The following is a 12291-nucleotide window of genomic DNA, read 5'->3' as shown; positions in this document are numbered from 1 at the left end:
GCCCTCGTCGGGGCGCGCGAGCGCCCAACTGCAGGCATAAATAAAGTTTCTCCAATCCAATCCAATTGCGGAGGAGGGTGGAGTAGCTGAGAGGAGAGCCAAGGCCGTAGCCGTAGTTGGAATTCACTCTCCGCTTAAGCCTGTGCCTAGGGTGTGGTGGATTTAATTTAACGATACTATCATGTCTTCGTATGTGGTACACCAGTCAAGAAAAGGAATATCAGACAAACAGTTTATTCTGACATAACAATGATTATACATCATTGAAAGCGGAAAATCTGGTTGTCCATGACTGCGTGGTTTCTGTCTGGTCCAAGTGTTAAAAGAAAGAGGATTTCTGGAACAAAAACAAAAAAATACATGTTAGCGCTGCGCTTATCTAGAACAGATCGAAAACACATAGAATTGTTTCGCTACAGAAAATACAGCGGAACTTACACTTCTTCTTGCGGAGGAGGGTGGAGTAGCTGAGAGGAGAGCCAAGGCCGTAGCCGTAGTTCAGGCCGTAGCCGAGGAGACCGTGGCCGTAACCGTAGCTGCCGGCACCGTAGCCGAGGGAGCCAACACCGTAGCCGTAGTAGGCTGGGACAGCGTGAGCAACGCCGTAGGTAGCAACGGCTGGGGCAGCGTGGGCAACGTGGGAAACGCCGTAGGTGGCGACGGCTGGGGCAGAGTGGGCAACGTGGGCAACTCCGTAGGTAGCGACGGCTGGGGCAGCGTGGGCAACGGTGGCAACAGCTGGGGCAGCATGGACAGCAGTCACGGCTGGGGCAGCGGCGTAGCTGGCGACCACTGGAGCGGAGTGGACAACCTTGGTGACAGCTGGCGCGGCGGCGTAGGTCTGGACAACTGGAGTGGACTGGACCACCCTGGTGACAGCTGGGGCGGCGGCGTAGGTCTGGACAACTGGAGCGGAGTGGACAACCTTGGTGACAGCTGGGGCGGCGGCGTAGGTCTGGACAACTGGAGTGGACTGGACCACTCTGGTGACAGCTGGGGCGGCGGCGTAGGTCTGGACAACTGGAGCGGCCTGGACGACCCTGGTGACAGCTGGGGCGGACTGGACGACCCTGGTCACAGCTGGAGCAGCGGCGTAGGTGACAGCTGGAGCGGACTGGACCACCCTGGTGACAGCTGGGGCAGCAGCGTAGGTCTGGACAACTGGAGCGGCCTGGACTACCCTGGTGACAGCTGGGGCAGCAGCGTAGGTGACAGCTGGGGCAGCGTGGACAGCGGTCACAGCTGGAGCGGCGTGAACAGCGGTCACAGCTGGAGCAGCGTGGTAGGTGGAGACGGTGCGGGTAACAGCTGGAGCAGCGACGGCGTAGCTGGCGGCGGGGGCGTATCCGTATCCGAAGCCAGCGCCGTAGCCGGTCAGGCCGGAGTAGCCAACTCCATGGGACAGACCGTAATGGGAGAGACCAAGGCCACCGTAGCCGAGACCGGAATAGCCGAGGCTTCCGTAGCCAAGGCCGTAGCCGAGGTTGCTGGCGAGGGTGTAGCCACCGGCAACGTGGCCAACGTGACCAGCGAAGGCACTGGTGGCCAAGGCGAGGACGATGCAGGCACGCAGCTGTAAAGGAGATTACGCTTCTAGAAACAGTATTGATATTAATGTTGTGTGCACGTATTTTGGTATGCCTCTAATTTAATTCTTGAATACAGAGGAATAAATTTTTGCGGCTAACTTTAGGTATTGTGTGTAGATTCATTGCACCATTATAGTAGTGACTGCTATCTAACCTGCTCTTTACACGTCGCTCACATGCGAGCTACTCAGCAGCGAAACGGCATCTCCTTGGTATATAGCCTAAGCATCCTTTATGTGAGCAATACTTTCTGTTTCAGACACATTGAATTCTAGGATTCTAGTCATAATTGTATGACTGTGTATTACCTTCCAGTTAATAACTATGGATGATATTAAGTCCCATTCAATTAATAGTCATTACCTTCTAATCAATAACAATGAATAATAATTAATAAATAAAATGCATAAGTATAGTTAATATTTAGAAGCCTAGCAATTATAGAGAATTTATGCAATATTAGTGACCTTTCCAAGTTAGAGTCGCTTCCCAAAGCAGCGCGTTCGGAAATGTACTGGTAGCATCACCTCGTGAAAATAAAGCGTTCACCCGTGTCTTACCATGGTGGTGTTCCTAATCCGTCGGAGGAGCAGAAGCCTACTGATTCGAGTCGCTGGTCAGCCCGCTTTTATACCTAGTGGTTGACTTCAAGAACAAGTTATAAACCGGACTTAGGGGGAGGTGAGGGAGACAATGCCCCTTTTTGAGATTCTAAAACTCTCTCACTCTCTCTACCATCGCTAAAATGAACCTGTCTTTGCCATCAAGTAATCTTATGCAGCATCCATATGCTTCAACTTGCTCATTGTAGCTTTTTCTTTGTTTTTGTCCTATTACCATATCTTTTCTTACTCCGCCTTTCCTCCTCTCTCTGCTGCGGTGTGCGATATGCGATGGAGTAAAGCTGGTTCTCCTAGGAGTTCTCAATTACATATTCAGTCCCAGTTTCTTAGCGGAACACCGTCATCCACAATCAGGACCAAATGCGGGGATGCGCACACGAGCGCAGCGTATTAACCAGATGTCGCCTGCTTTAGCGCCGAACAAACTCATGGACCCTTTTGTGTTTTTGTTATCGCCACCCTGTGTGCGCAGGCACTATGAAAAATTAGTATTTCAACATTCGCTTGGAGGCATTTCAACAGCATAACTTCGCCATAGGGGACAGGTGAATTAACATTTACTTCCTTTTCTCTTCACACGCAAGAATGATCGTCCCAAGGTTGTGCCGGCGCCTCGGCAGTTGTAGACAAAATACTGCGGTTGCTTGGCAGAATGTAGCACTCTAATAAACTTTTCGTGCAAGTTTTTTAAAAAAGTATTTTAGTAACTCGAAAAGATATGGCGCCTATCATCCGTGGCCAATGAGGCTTTGCAAGCGTGTGAAAAGAGCCCCACGGAAGAACACGTTTTGTCTACGGTAGCTCAAATGGTTGGCCAACAATACCTACGCCTACCGCTTAATAAGCTCAGCCATGCCTGCGCACTCAATTGAGCTTCTTGATCAAAGCATGATATGATAGTTGAGCGTACTCACGTCCAGCGATAGGATGTAGTTGTGTTTGCTTTGCTGGGAGTGACACTTCGCCAGCACACTCACACCGGCGACTTCTTTCACGCTGCCAACATTCCAGACAGCGTAGAGCTTTTCCCCGTTACGACGAATGGCAGGGCGTATCCGACCGTCTAATTCTGAGATTGGCTTGAAGCAACACAGCAAAATTTGCACCATTTGTTCGTTTCGAAACGAGCATGAACATGCGATCACGTTGGCAGATCCGCGTGGGCAGCCTGAGTAGCATGGTCCGTCAGTGTCAGTTTTGACGGAAGGTACCGCAAGAGGCGCTGACGATCGCTGCTCGGACGCGTCGCCTGGGCAGTGTTAGGAGCGTATAGAGGAGTGCCGCGCAAACGGCCCTAAACAAAGTTGAAATGGTAGCGTAGCTAACGTTTTGATCCATTTAGTTTCCATAGTCTTTCAAAGAAGGCGCCACTCACGCCGCTCTGAGGCAATCGACAAACAAAGGGAGATCGTTTAGAACACAACAACAAACAAACGAAAACTGTGTTCCCTATCGATGCATAAACACTTATTAAATGACGTAGCTCATGAAAATGACCAAAAATAAAAGAAAACGAATAAATCAAGAGTCTGAATCAAGTCAGCCTTGCCAATAACTGAAACACCTCAGCTCAGGACAACCGCGTTTTGGTTAATTCGTTGCCGCGCTGTGCAGTGATACTGGAAAATATGCTCGACTGAGTCACATCATCGCACTAAACGGCCATCTAGGAGACATGCTTCACCGCTGTCACAACGGGTTGTTAGTTGAAACGCGTGCCCTACAAGGAGCGGGCAAGCCCATGAGTAGGCTACTTTCAGCCCCCTTTGTCCCTCCTTCTCGAAGCGGTCTCAAGACAGCTGTCAATCGGGTCACTGTACGGCTAGGTCGTAATTCGAAGGAATTGGGATCCTCCCCCGGCAAGGTGTCCCGTGTCCTGAACGCCGCCCTTCCAAACTAAAAATTCCATGTGGCGCGTGATTCACAAGTCGCCAAGGAGAAAGAAAAAGGCGCCCTTTTGAACCACTGGATTCGTCACAGCGATTAAAATGGTCAAAGGAATCAGTGCCGCGTGCTGAATTGCTCGTTTGCTCAGTGCCACCTGCTAGTACCAGTACTTCTAAAGCGAAGGGTACTGGTCTCTGTTGACCGCGCTACTCTGAATTAAATTAATTCATAGAGCGATGTTTAAAAGAAAAAGCTACACTCTATCTGGCCTTAAAAGCCTATAAACAAAAATTGCTTTACTAGCGTCAAACTAGTAAAATGAAAAGTAATCATTTCCTAATAAACAAAAGATTGCCTCCTGTACTAACTACCAAAAGAAGTAACAACAACAAAAAAAACTTATGGATGCGCCCAATTCTCGAATCCAAGAGCATTGATAACCACAAACAAATAGACCTCATATTTTTAGAATTTTCGAAGGCATTTGACCGCGTGTCACAAACTAAACTTCTTGCAAAACTATAACTGACTTTGGGAAGCGGCCCTACCCTTGATTGGATTAAGGAGTAATCGCACACAATTTCTTGAAATTAACAACGAGAGGTCCGCGACAACTAACGTTACATCAGGAGTACCCCAAGGAAGTGTCTTAGCCCCAGTATTATTCTTAATCTTTATTAATGACTTACAAGCATATGCTTCACAGAATATCAAAATTTTTGCAAATGACTGCGTTCTTGTCCAGGAAATTAACTGCCTTGATTACCATAGAACTTTAAATAACGCCATAGCAGCAGTCTCCCAGTGGTGCAAGGACTGGCAGATGGATATCAATCTAAAAAAGTCCGTTCTATTATCTATAACCAGAAAAAAACATACATCAGCCTTCCAGTACACCCTCAACAACATTCCTCTTGCATCTGTTCATGAGCATAAGCACCTTGGTGTGACACTAACATCTGACTTGAGATAGGATTCTCACGTTAACATATATCACATCAACCGCAATAAGACAGCTATTCTTCATTAACAGAGGCCTTAAACTAGCACCATCTGAAACAAAGTTACTCGCATATAAAACACTTATAAGACCGGTTCTAGAGTACGCCAACACCGTTTGGTTCCCGTTTACTAACAAGCTGATTAAAAAACTAGAAGGGGTACAGCGAAAAGCGCCGAGATACATATATAATAAACATTCCATCACAGACTCACCAACAGCATTGCTGAAACGGGCCGAACTTGCTAGACTTGCTGAAGAGCCAAGCTTGCTAGACTAAAAATCATATATCAGTTAATACACAATCAACTCAAACTGCCTATTATGAAAGACATATCAGCGTCCTCGAATAGATTAACTCGTCATAAACTCACACACACATTAAGCAAATTTTCATTCCGCACTGTTATTTTCAAATACTCATTTTTTCCAAGGGCGACACGCGAATGAAATAATCTTAACACAGGTATCACTGAAAGATCATCCTTAGATACGTTTGGTACTCTGACTGCTATACGTATTGCAGCAATAATTATTTTCATTATTTACGTAGTTCCTTGTTGCCTTGTTATTTTAATGGTGTTTCTGCTTGAATATAATTAAGGCAATGATGCAATATATTTTTTTTCTTGTTGGCATTATTGTAACCTTGGTTGTTGCGTGACTGTTATTACCTCAATACTGACCCTGTAACTGGTTTCTGCAACTGTAATTATTGTTGTCATATCCTCTTTGTTCTTGTTATTCTCTAGTATAATCACGTTATCAAACTGTTATATGCCCAAATTCTTTATTGTATAAGATTTAGTATGTAACACCTTATACCATGTTCCTATGTATCACATACAGCCCTTCCTGTTACAATCCCTGATGGGATTCACAGTATCAATAAATGAATGAAATGAAATTCGACAATGACTCTTTCCTAATGCGCGCTCGATTGGGTCGCCGACAGACAGACTTCGGGCTACGCGGAGCACGAGGGGTGCAAAACCTATATAGCCCTCTGCCGTCACCTGCCACTCCGTGCGATCGCGGCTTGCTGTCTTGTCCCTGAGGGGGAGGCGTAAACACGGGAAGAATACCCATTCTCCCTTCGTCCTTGCTCTTGCGGCGCATCCAACCTCAGTGGCTGTTCGACTGACCCGGTTCTGAATCGCACGTCTCACCCAAGTTGATCATTTCAGCCGCACCCTTACTCGCAGAGACGTGCTCTCTCCTGTTGTTATCAGCCTTTTGCGACGCCTCCGTTTCCTGAATCGCCACAATGAACCTTTTTCGGCTTTGCCTGACGGCCCGTTGCTCACTCTCACGCGCGGCGATGCGGCTTCTTTCGTGAGTTTTCGATGCGCCGAATACTTCGCTGTTTTGAGCCTGCGCCATCTGACCTCATTTTTCACTGCCAAGTGGTCGTAGAATGTGCAACTGGAACCCCCGAGCGTCGGCTCCCTGCCCTGCCTGACCACCATGGCGTTCTCTCCATTTCGCGATTCCAGAACGTCGCTCAAGTGCGGTGGTACGAGGAATGTTTTTAGCGCCTCCGTTAGCCTGTTAGGGCTGCTAAAACAAGCCTCGTCCCCACAAGGAACGCCTTTCGGAATTGCCACTGTCTCTACTTCTTTCTCAATTCTCGGCAGTGCCAGAGAGTCACTCAAGTGCTGAGGCATGAGGAAAGTATCCAGCTCTACACTAACCATCATAGGGTTGCTGTAACAAGCCTCGTTCCCGCAAGGAGGGCTCTGCGGGATGACCGCTGGATCGGTTTCGGCGTACGCCTGTATTGCGTAGTCACCAATGCGTCAGCCCTGAGCGATTGCCGCCCCGTTCTGACGCGTCGGGTCTTTTCTTGGCTTGGCCACTACCGTATCTGGGTCTATTCTAGACAATTCCGGAAAGTATCTAAGTGCTCGGATACGAGGAAGGTATCCAGTGCCTCCTTAACCTTCCCATGGCTACTGCAACAAGCCTCGTCCTCGCAAGGGAGGCCCTCCGGAATGACCCCTCTCTGTAGACCAGCAACGGCTTTGCTTTCGACGTGCTCAGCCTCTCAAGGTTTCACCACCTCGCACTGTTCGAGCTCTTCGTTTTCTGGCGCAACCTCAGTTTCTTCCAAAGTAAAAACATTGCACTGGTCACTTTGATCTTTTCTCTCGCACTCCACAGAAGTACCGAAATGGTGCAAGAATGCCTGTTTAGCCAGATCGCACTTCTTGAAGTCTACCTCAGAAGACGAGCTAAGCAACAAGGCACGCCACACGGAAGCACCCCCAACAACCTTACATACCAAAAGTGATGGTCTAGCTCTACCTCCGAGTAAACATTTCCGAAAAATCAAGAAAATCTACTATGTTTTCGCCGTCCTTGAATACGTGCAGCCTAGACCGTGCCTGCAGCACCCCGAGATGCTGGATTTCCTTGTCAACTTCCTGTATTTCTCTTTCGCGCTCTACATCCCGCCTTATGTCGGCTGCTCTCTCGCATTCGCGTTCCGTTTCGATTTCCTATATCCGTATTCTGTGCTGTCGCTTTCGCTCATACTCTTCACTTCCGCGTTCTTTGTCGCGCCTCATTTTGGCTTCTCTCTCGCGTTCGCGTTCATCCAGCTCTCGCTTTCTCTGTCCCTGAATATCCTCCCAAGCCTCGACGATCTCCTCATCTCTGGCGCTTGCCTCTATCGCATCAATGACCTCCGCCTTCTTTAGCTGCTTCCCACAATAGATCCCAAATTTCCCGCATATCACGTTTAGGTCCATTCTGCGCAACTTCCTCCAATCCATGACTGGCTACCTCTCTTTTGCCGATAAGTTTCTCAAGGAATTAAGTGTTGAAACAAGGTGTCCACCAACAAAGCTTCCAACACGCTTGTTACTAGGAAGAACCACGTTAAGCCGGGCAACTCTCAAGGAGAAAAGGTCGTGCACTCATAGTGCCGAAGTCGAAGCGCTGCGCAGACTATCTCACCGCTGCCATCAAATTTTGCGACTGAGGTTCCGAAGATGTGGGATCTACTTAGCTCGTGGAGGAGTAAGCTAATGTGGGCCTGGGCCCAATATGCAAGACGTTTGACAAAATTGGATTATATTTACATATTTACAAGAAAGTTCAAAGTAGTACAAAAAAGGTTCATGAAGTTGCAGCAGCTAATCCCTCTAACAAGCCGTTGCTTTTTTATACCCTGCGCGGTCATTGTTCAGTCACTTCCCTCAATCCGGCGTCAGGAGGCCGATGACATCTGGTCCCACCAATTCGGAGGTCTGTTGCCCTTTCCCTCCGAAGGGAGTTTTGCTGGAAACACACGCACATCAGTGGGTACAAACACGGGAAACGGGGATCGCACACTCACTCCGACCGTACACCGACTCCGTCCTCGGCGTAGATGTGCCAATTCGGGTGGCTCATAGGTGACGGACCGTATCGTTGCACTCTTTGCCCAAATCTCTCATGACCGAGGTACTCCCGTGCTGGCCATCAATCATCCGTTTCGACAACGATGCTGACAAGGCCGTCTGCCCGTTCCCCATAAGCGCGCTAGCCATGTCGAGAGGTTGTCGCGGGATGAACTGCCGATAACAACACGTCAAGTCGCACTATTGAAGCACTTATTCGTATGTATTTGGGCAGCTCATTTGATTAATATAAGAAATATCTATATAGACAGGTCGTTTTCATAATTTATGGACTTCAAGTGACCACAAGAAATACCAATTTATTGTTTTAGCCTACGATGATGCTTTCACTGAGAAAGATATTCAATTTTTTCTGTGAGGCACGTAATAATTGAGGTGGCATATATTATTGCACAACACTAGATACCATAGCGAGCGATTAATAAAGCTCAGAAGAAATTAATAGCACAATACAAATGATCAGGCACATAGCATGTCATTGCACTTTCTTAATTCATGCCTTCTTTTTAATGGCACAAAATTCACTGCACTGAACTAATATACTAGTCCATGCTTAAAAAGCACCTTTTTATACTATGATAATAATCAATTCTTCAAATGTTTATAATAGTGCCCAGGAACAGCTAGAGAGCCTTCGTGCTGCTACATATAACGAGCAATATTCCAAACAAAATGTACAGAAAACATAAGTGTGGTAGACAAAACATGCAAGATAGAGAAACAAATAGGGAAAAATGAAAACGAGATACAGTAAAAGGGAGTTAATCATACATGATTACCTACAAATGTACAAAACACAGGAAATGAACTTTCAAGTGTGTCAGTACAGGCACAGCATTTATGTGTTTTGGAGCAGAGTCATATATAGCACAGTCTGGCAACAAGGCCCGGCAAAGGATGTTGAATGGTGCCTAGTATACTGTTGCGGCACGAACAAATGCATATGATCAAGAAGCTTTTGGGAATCTATAATTTATGGACCACCGTATACAGGAACAAAAGTTCTGATTAATTAAGTCTTGACTGTACAGGTGCAAGTTGAGCTATATTTGAGAAAGCTAAACTATACTCACCAGAATGGCAAGAGTGGTGCTTGAAGATAGATATCAATTTATTCTGGGTGCGTTCAATGAGGTCAGAATTAGATTGGCATGTTGCACCCCATCTACAACGGCATACTCTAGTAGTGGAAGGCACAAAGCAGTATACAATTGGACACACACACACGCATGCAAACACGCACGCACGCACACGCACACACACATACACACACGCTTCCTCAATTGCAGAGCGCGGAACACACGCATATAGTCATAGTCGACGGGTGCACGATACGCAGGAGTGCCAATTCAGTGCGGTCGCAAGGAAAGCCGGGGAGTGGAGAGAAAGCTCTGTATGCCAGATATGCATGGGGTTGCGATCTCGGGCCGCACACAGTAGTGCAATGTTTTGCTGTTATTGCAGGGTGTGCCACTTGAAGGCTTTGAGGCAATCCTCGTAGGCTGGCATGAGATTGCGATGCCTGAAAAGACGGGAGCAGAGGGTGCATGTTGGCCAGCGCAGAACAAAATCAAGTTCCTCAGCGACGTGAGTTTGGTACACGGTCTATACTGATGAGCAGTACTCAAGCCGTGGCAGAATAATAGAGGTTTAAAGTGCTCGGAAAACCTTAGGTCCACAGGAATGGGAGACACGACAGAAAACCAAGAATGCGACGATCCTTAGATGCAGTGCTGGTGACATATGCAGAAAAGTCGAGAGAAGGGCTGAATGTTACACCCAGAATGGGAAGGACCCGAACAGACTTTATAGGGTGCCTACGAGGAAGTAGGTTCGACACGCCTCAGTTTTCTTGTGGCTGATGCTCATGGCAGTACTTTTTGCACTGCTACTACGAAGTTTGTTATTGTAGGCCCAGTCGTTCACCTTTACTGAAGGTATTTATTTCAAGCGCGTATGCTGTACACTGGCATAAAGTTGCAGTGGAAGCGTTAACTTGTTAATCAAACACATTCTGTGAAAATGCATTAGGGATTTGGTTCCTAATGAGGCATTAGAAACTGCCTTGGCTTTCTCGCGTTGCTCTAGTGAGAGCAATGCTGTAAAGGTCTTATTCTTTGTTTTTTTTTTCTGCAATGGCTCCCACAGAAAATGAGATTTGTTTGTGTTGTAACGAAGAGTGTTCAGATAGTGAAGAACTGCTTTGCGCGGAGTGTGGCGACTGATACCATTTTGAGAATTGTTCGAAGGTGTCTGAGAACACATTTAAGTCAAAAGGCGAGTCATGAAGAAAGGCATGGCGGTGCCCTACTTCTCGAACGGGCCGGACGAAGGGTGTTCAAGAAAGAAAGCCCAAGATTGAAGCTACCTTAGCAAAACTCCTGGTTGCTCTGAAAAAACAAATGCTGGACAGAGTTGCAATGCTTAAAGGTAGTGTTGAATGTATCGAAAAATCAGTTCAGCTGATGTCAAGTCAATATGACGAAATTCTGATCTACATGCGTCGTCAGGATAAAGAAAATACAGTGCCTTCGTAACAAACTAACAAAAGATATCTGGACCGCTAGAGATGAGTATTATTGCACTTTCTTTTTTAACTCAACCTCTGGAACTGAAGTGACGTGGAAGAAGTTAAAAAGTGTGCTTAATCTTCCCTTTTTATCAAACCATGTTATAAAAATTATTCAGCAAAATGAAGAGTTGTCGGACAAGAAGTTGGTTGATGCGTCTATTCATTTCTTTATTGAGCTCCAAAGAAATAATTATGATGTGATGGCTCTGGAATACACAAACTGCAGCGTAGATGAGATATGTTTCCTAAGTCCTGTAACTGGGTCCGGAGTAGAGACCGTATATAAGGCCCTTCATAGCAATACAGTGAATATGTTTACCTGACGTTCCTTGTTTCATTGCCTAGTTTCGCAATGAAAAGAGTAGTCAACCAGCTCATTAGTAGCGTCAGCATAGGTCGCTTTAAATATAAGCAGCCTCGTCTTATCGGTGTTATATCCAGTGGCTCCAGCACTGCCGCGGAAGGCGACTACTACTTTCTCTTGCAAAGGAGCCTTTTCCCACAGCCGTAATAGAGTTAGAGGGAGGCGTGAGAAGAGGAGGGCTGACCTTTTCGAGCACTGCGCCAAAGCGTCGACATCATGAGACGCCACAGTGCTTACGTGGGACAGCGGGTGCGTCTCAAAGATTCATAGCGTGAATGTCCAACGAGATTGAAGGCTCCACGAGACGGAATGTCCTACCGGCAGACAACATATCCAACGGGAGTCCACCTCTAACGGGTCTGAATATCCATGCTAGGACCTCAGGTGTCATTGAATAATCAGCCTCGTTGGACATACAGGCTGCGAGAGTGTTTCATAAAGATGGTAGTTCGGTGCCCGAACGCCAGCCGGAACGCCCGCCCAAATACGGTTAGAGAGCTTTAGCTTCACTTGTATTCGGGTGAACGCAAGCGTACTACGTGTTTCACGGGATAAGCCGAGGCACAGTTGTGGACGGCCTGCACGCTGCAGCCACCTGGTGGCGCAAAGTTCAACCAAACAAAGACAGCTAATATTGCAGTAAGAAAGTCTATTTGGCTTTGCTGGTTCTGTATATGTTTGCTAGCAACACGATTACGACGTTACAGATATTCTGCAGATGCACAGCATTGTGGGAATGGGCATATGCTACGTTTTCGCGTAGCCAGCGCGCTGTATCAGGCTTACCCAGGAGAAGCTGCAGACCTCAGTACGCGGTCTTGAAATGGCGAGATCATGTCTTGCTCCAAC

General features: G+C 47.1%; 1 protein-coding gene across 1 annotated transcript; it reads right to left on the bottom strand.

The window, feature by feature from the left end:
• Positions 1–218: 218 nt before the first annotated feature.
• Positions 219–2174, bottom strand: LOC129380239 (uncharacterized). The gene is made up of 3 exons (XM_072287258.1): positions 2150–2174; positions 439–1573; positions 219–337 (listed from the first exon to the last, which is right to left on the bottom strand). Coding segments are annotated over exons 1-3 (1140 nt in total). The 5' UTR covers positions 2153–2174; the 3' UTR covers positions 219–335.
• Positions 2175–12291: the final 10117 nt, after the last annotated feature.

This window comes from Dermacentor andersoni, chromosome 3, assembly GCF_023375885.2.
Source record: "Dermacentor andersoni chromosome 3, qqDerAnde1_hic_scaffold, whole genome shotgun sequence".
NCBI lineage: Eukaryota > Metazoa > Arthropoda > Arachnida > Ixodida > Ixodidae > Dermacentor > Dermacentor andersoni.
This window is presented reverse-complemented; position numbering and strand designations above follow the sequence as displayed.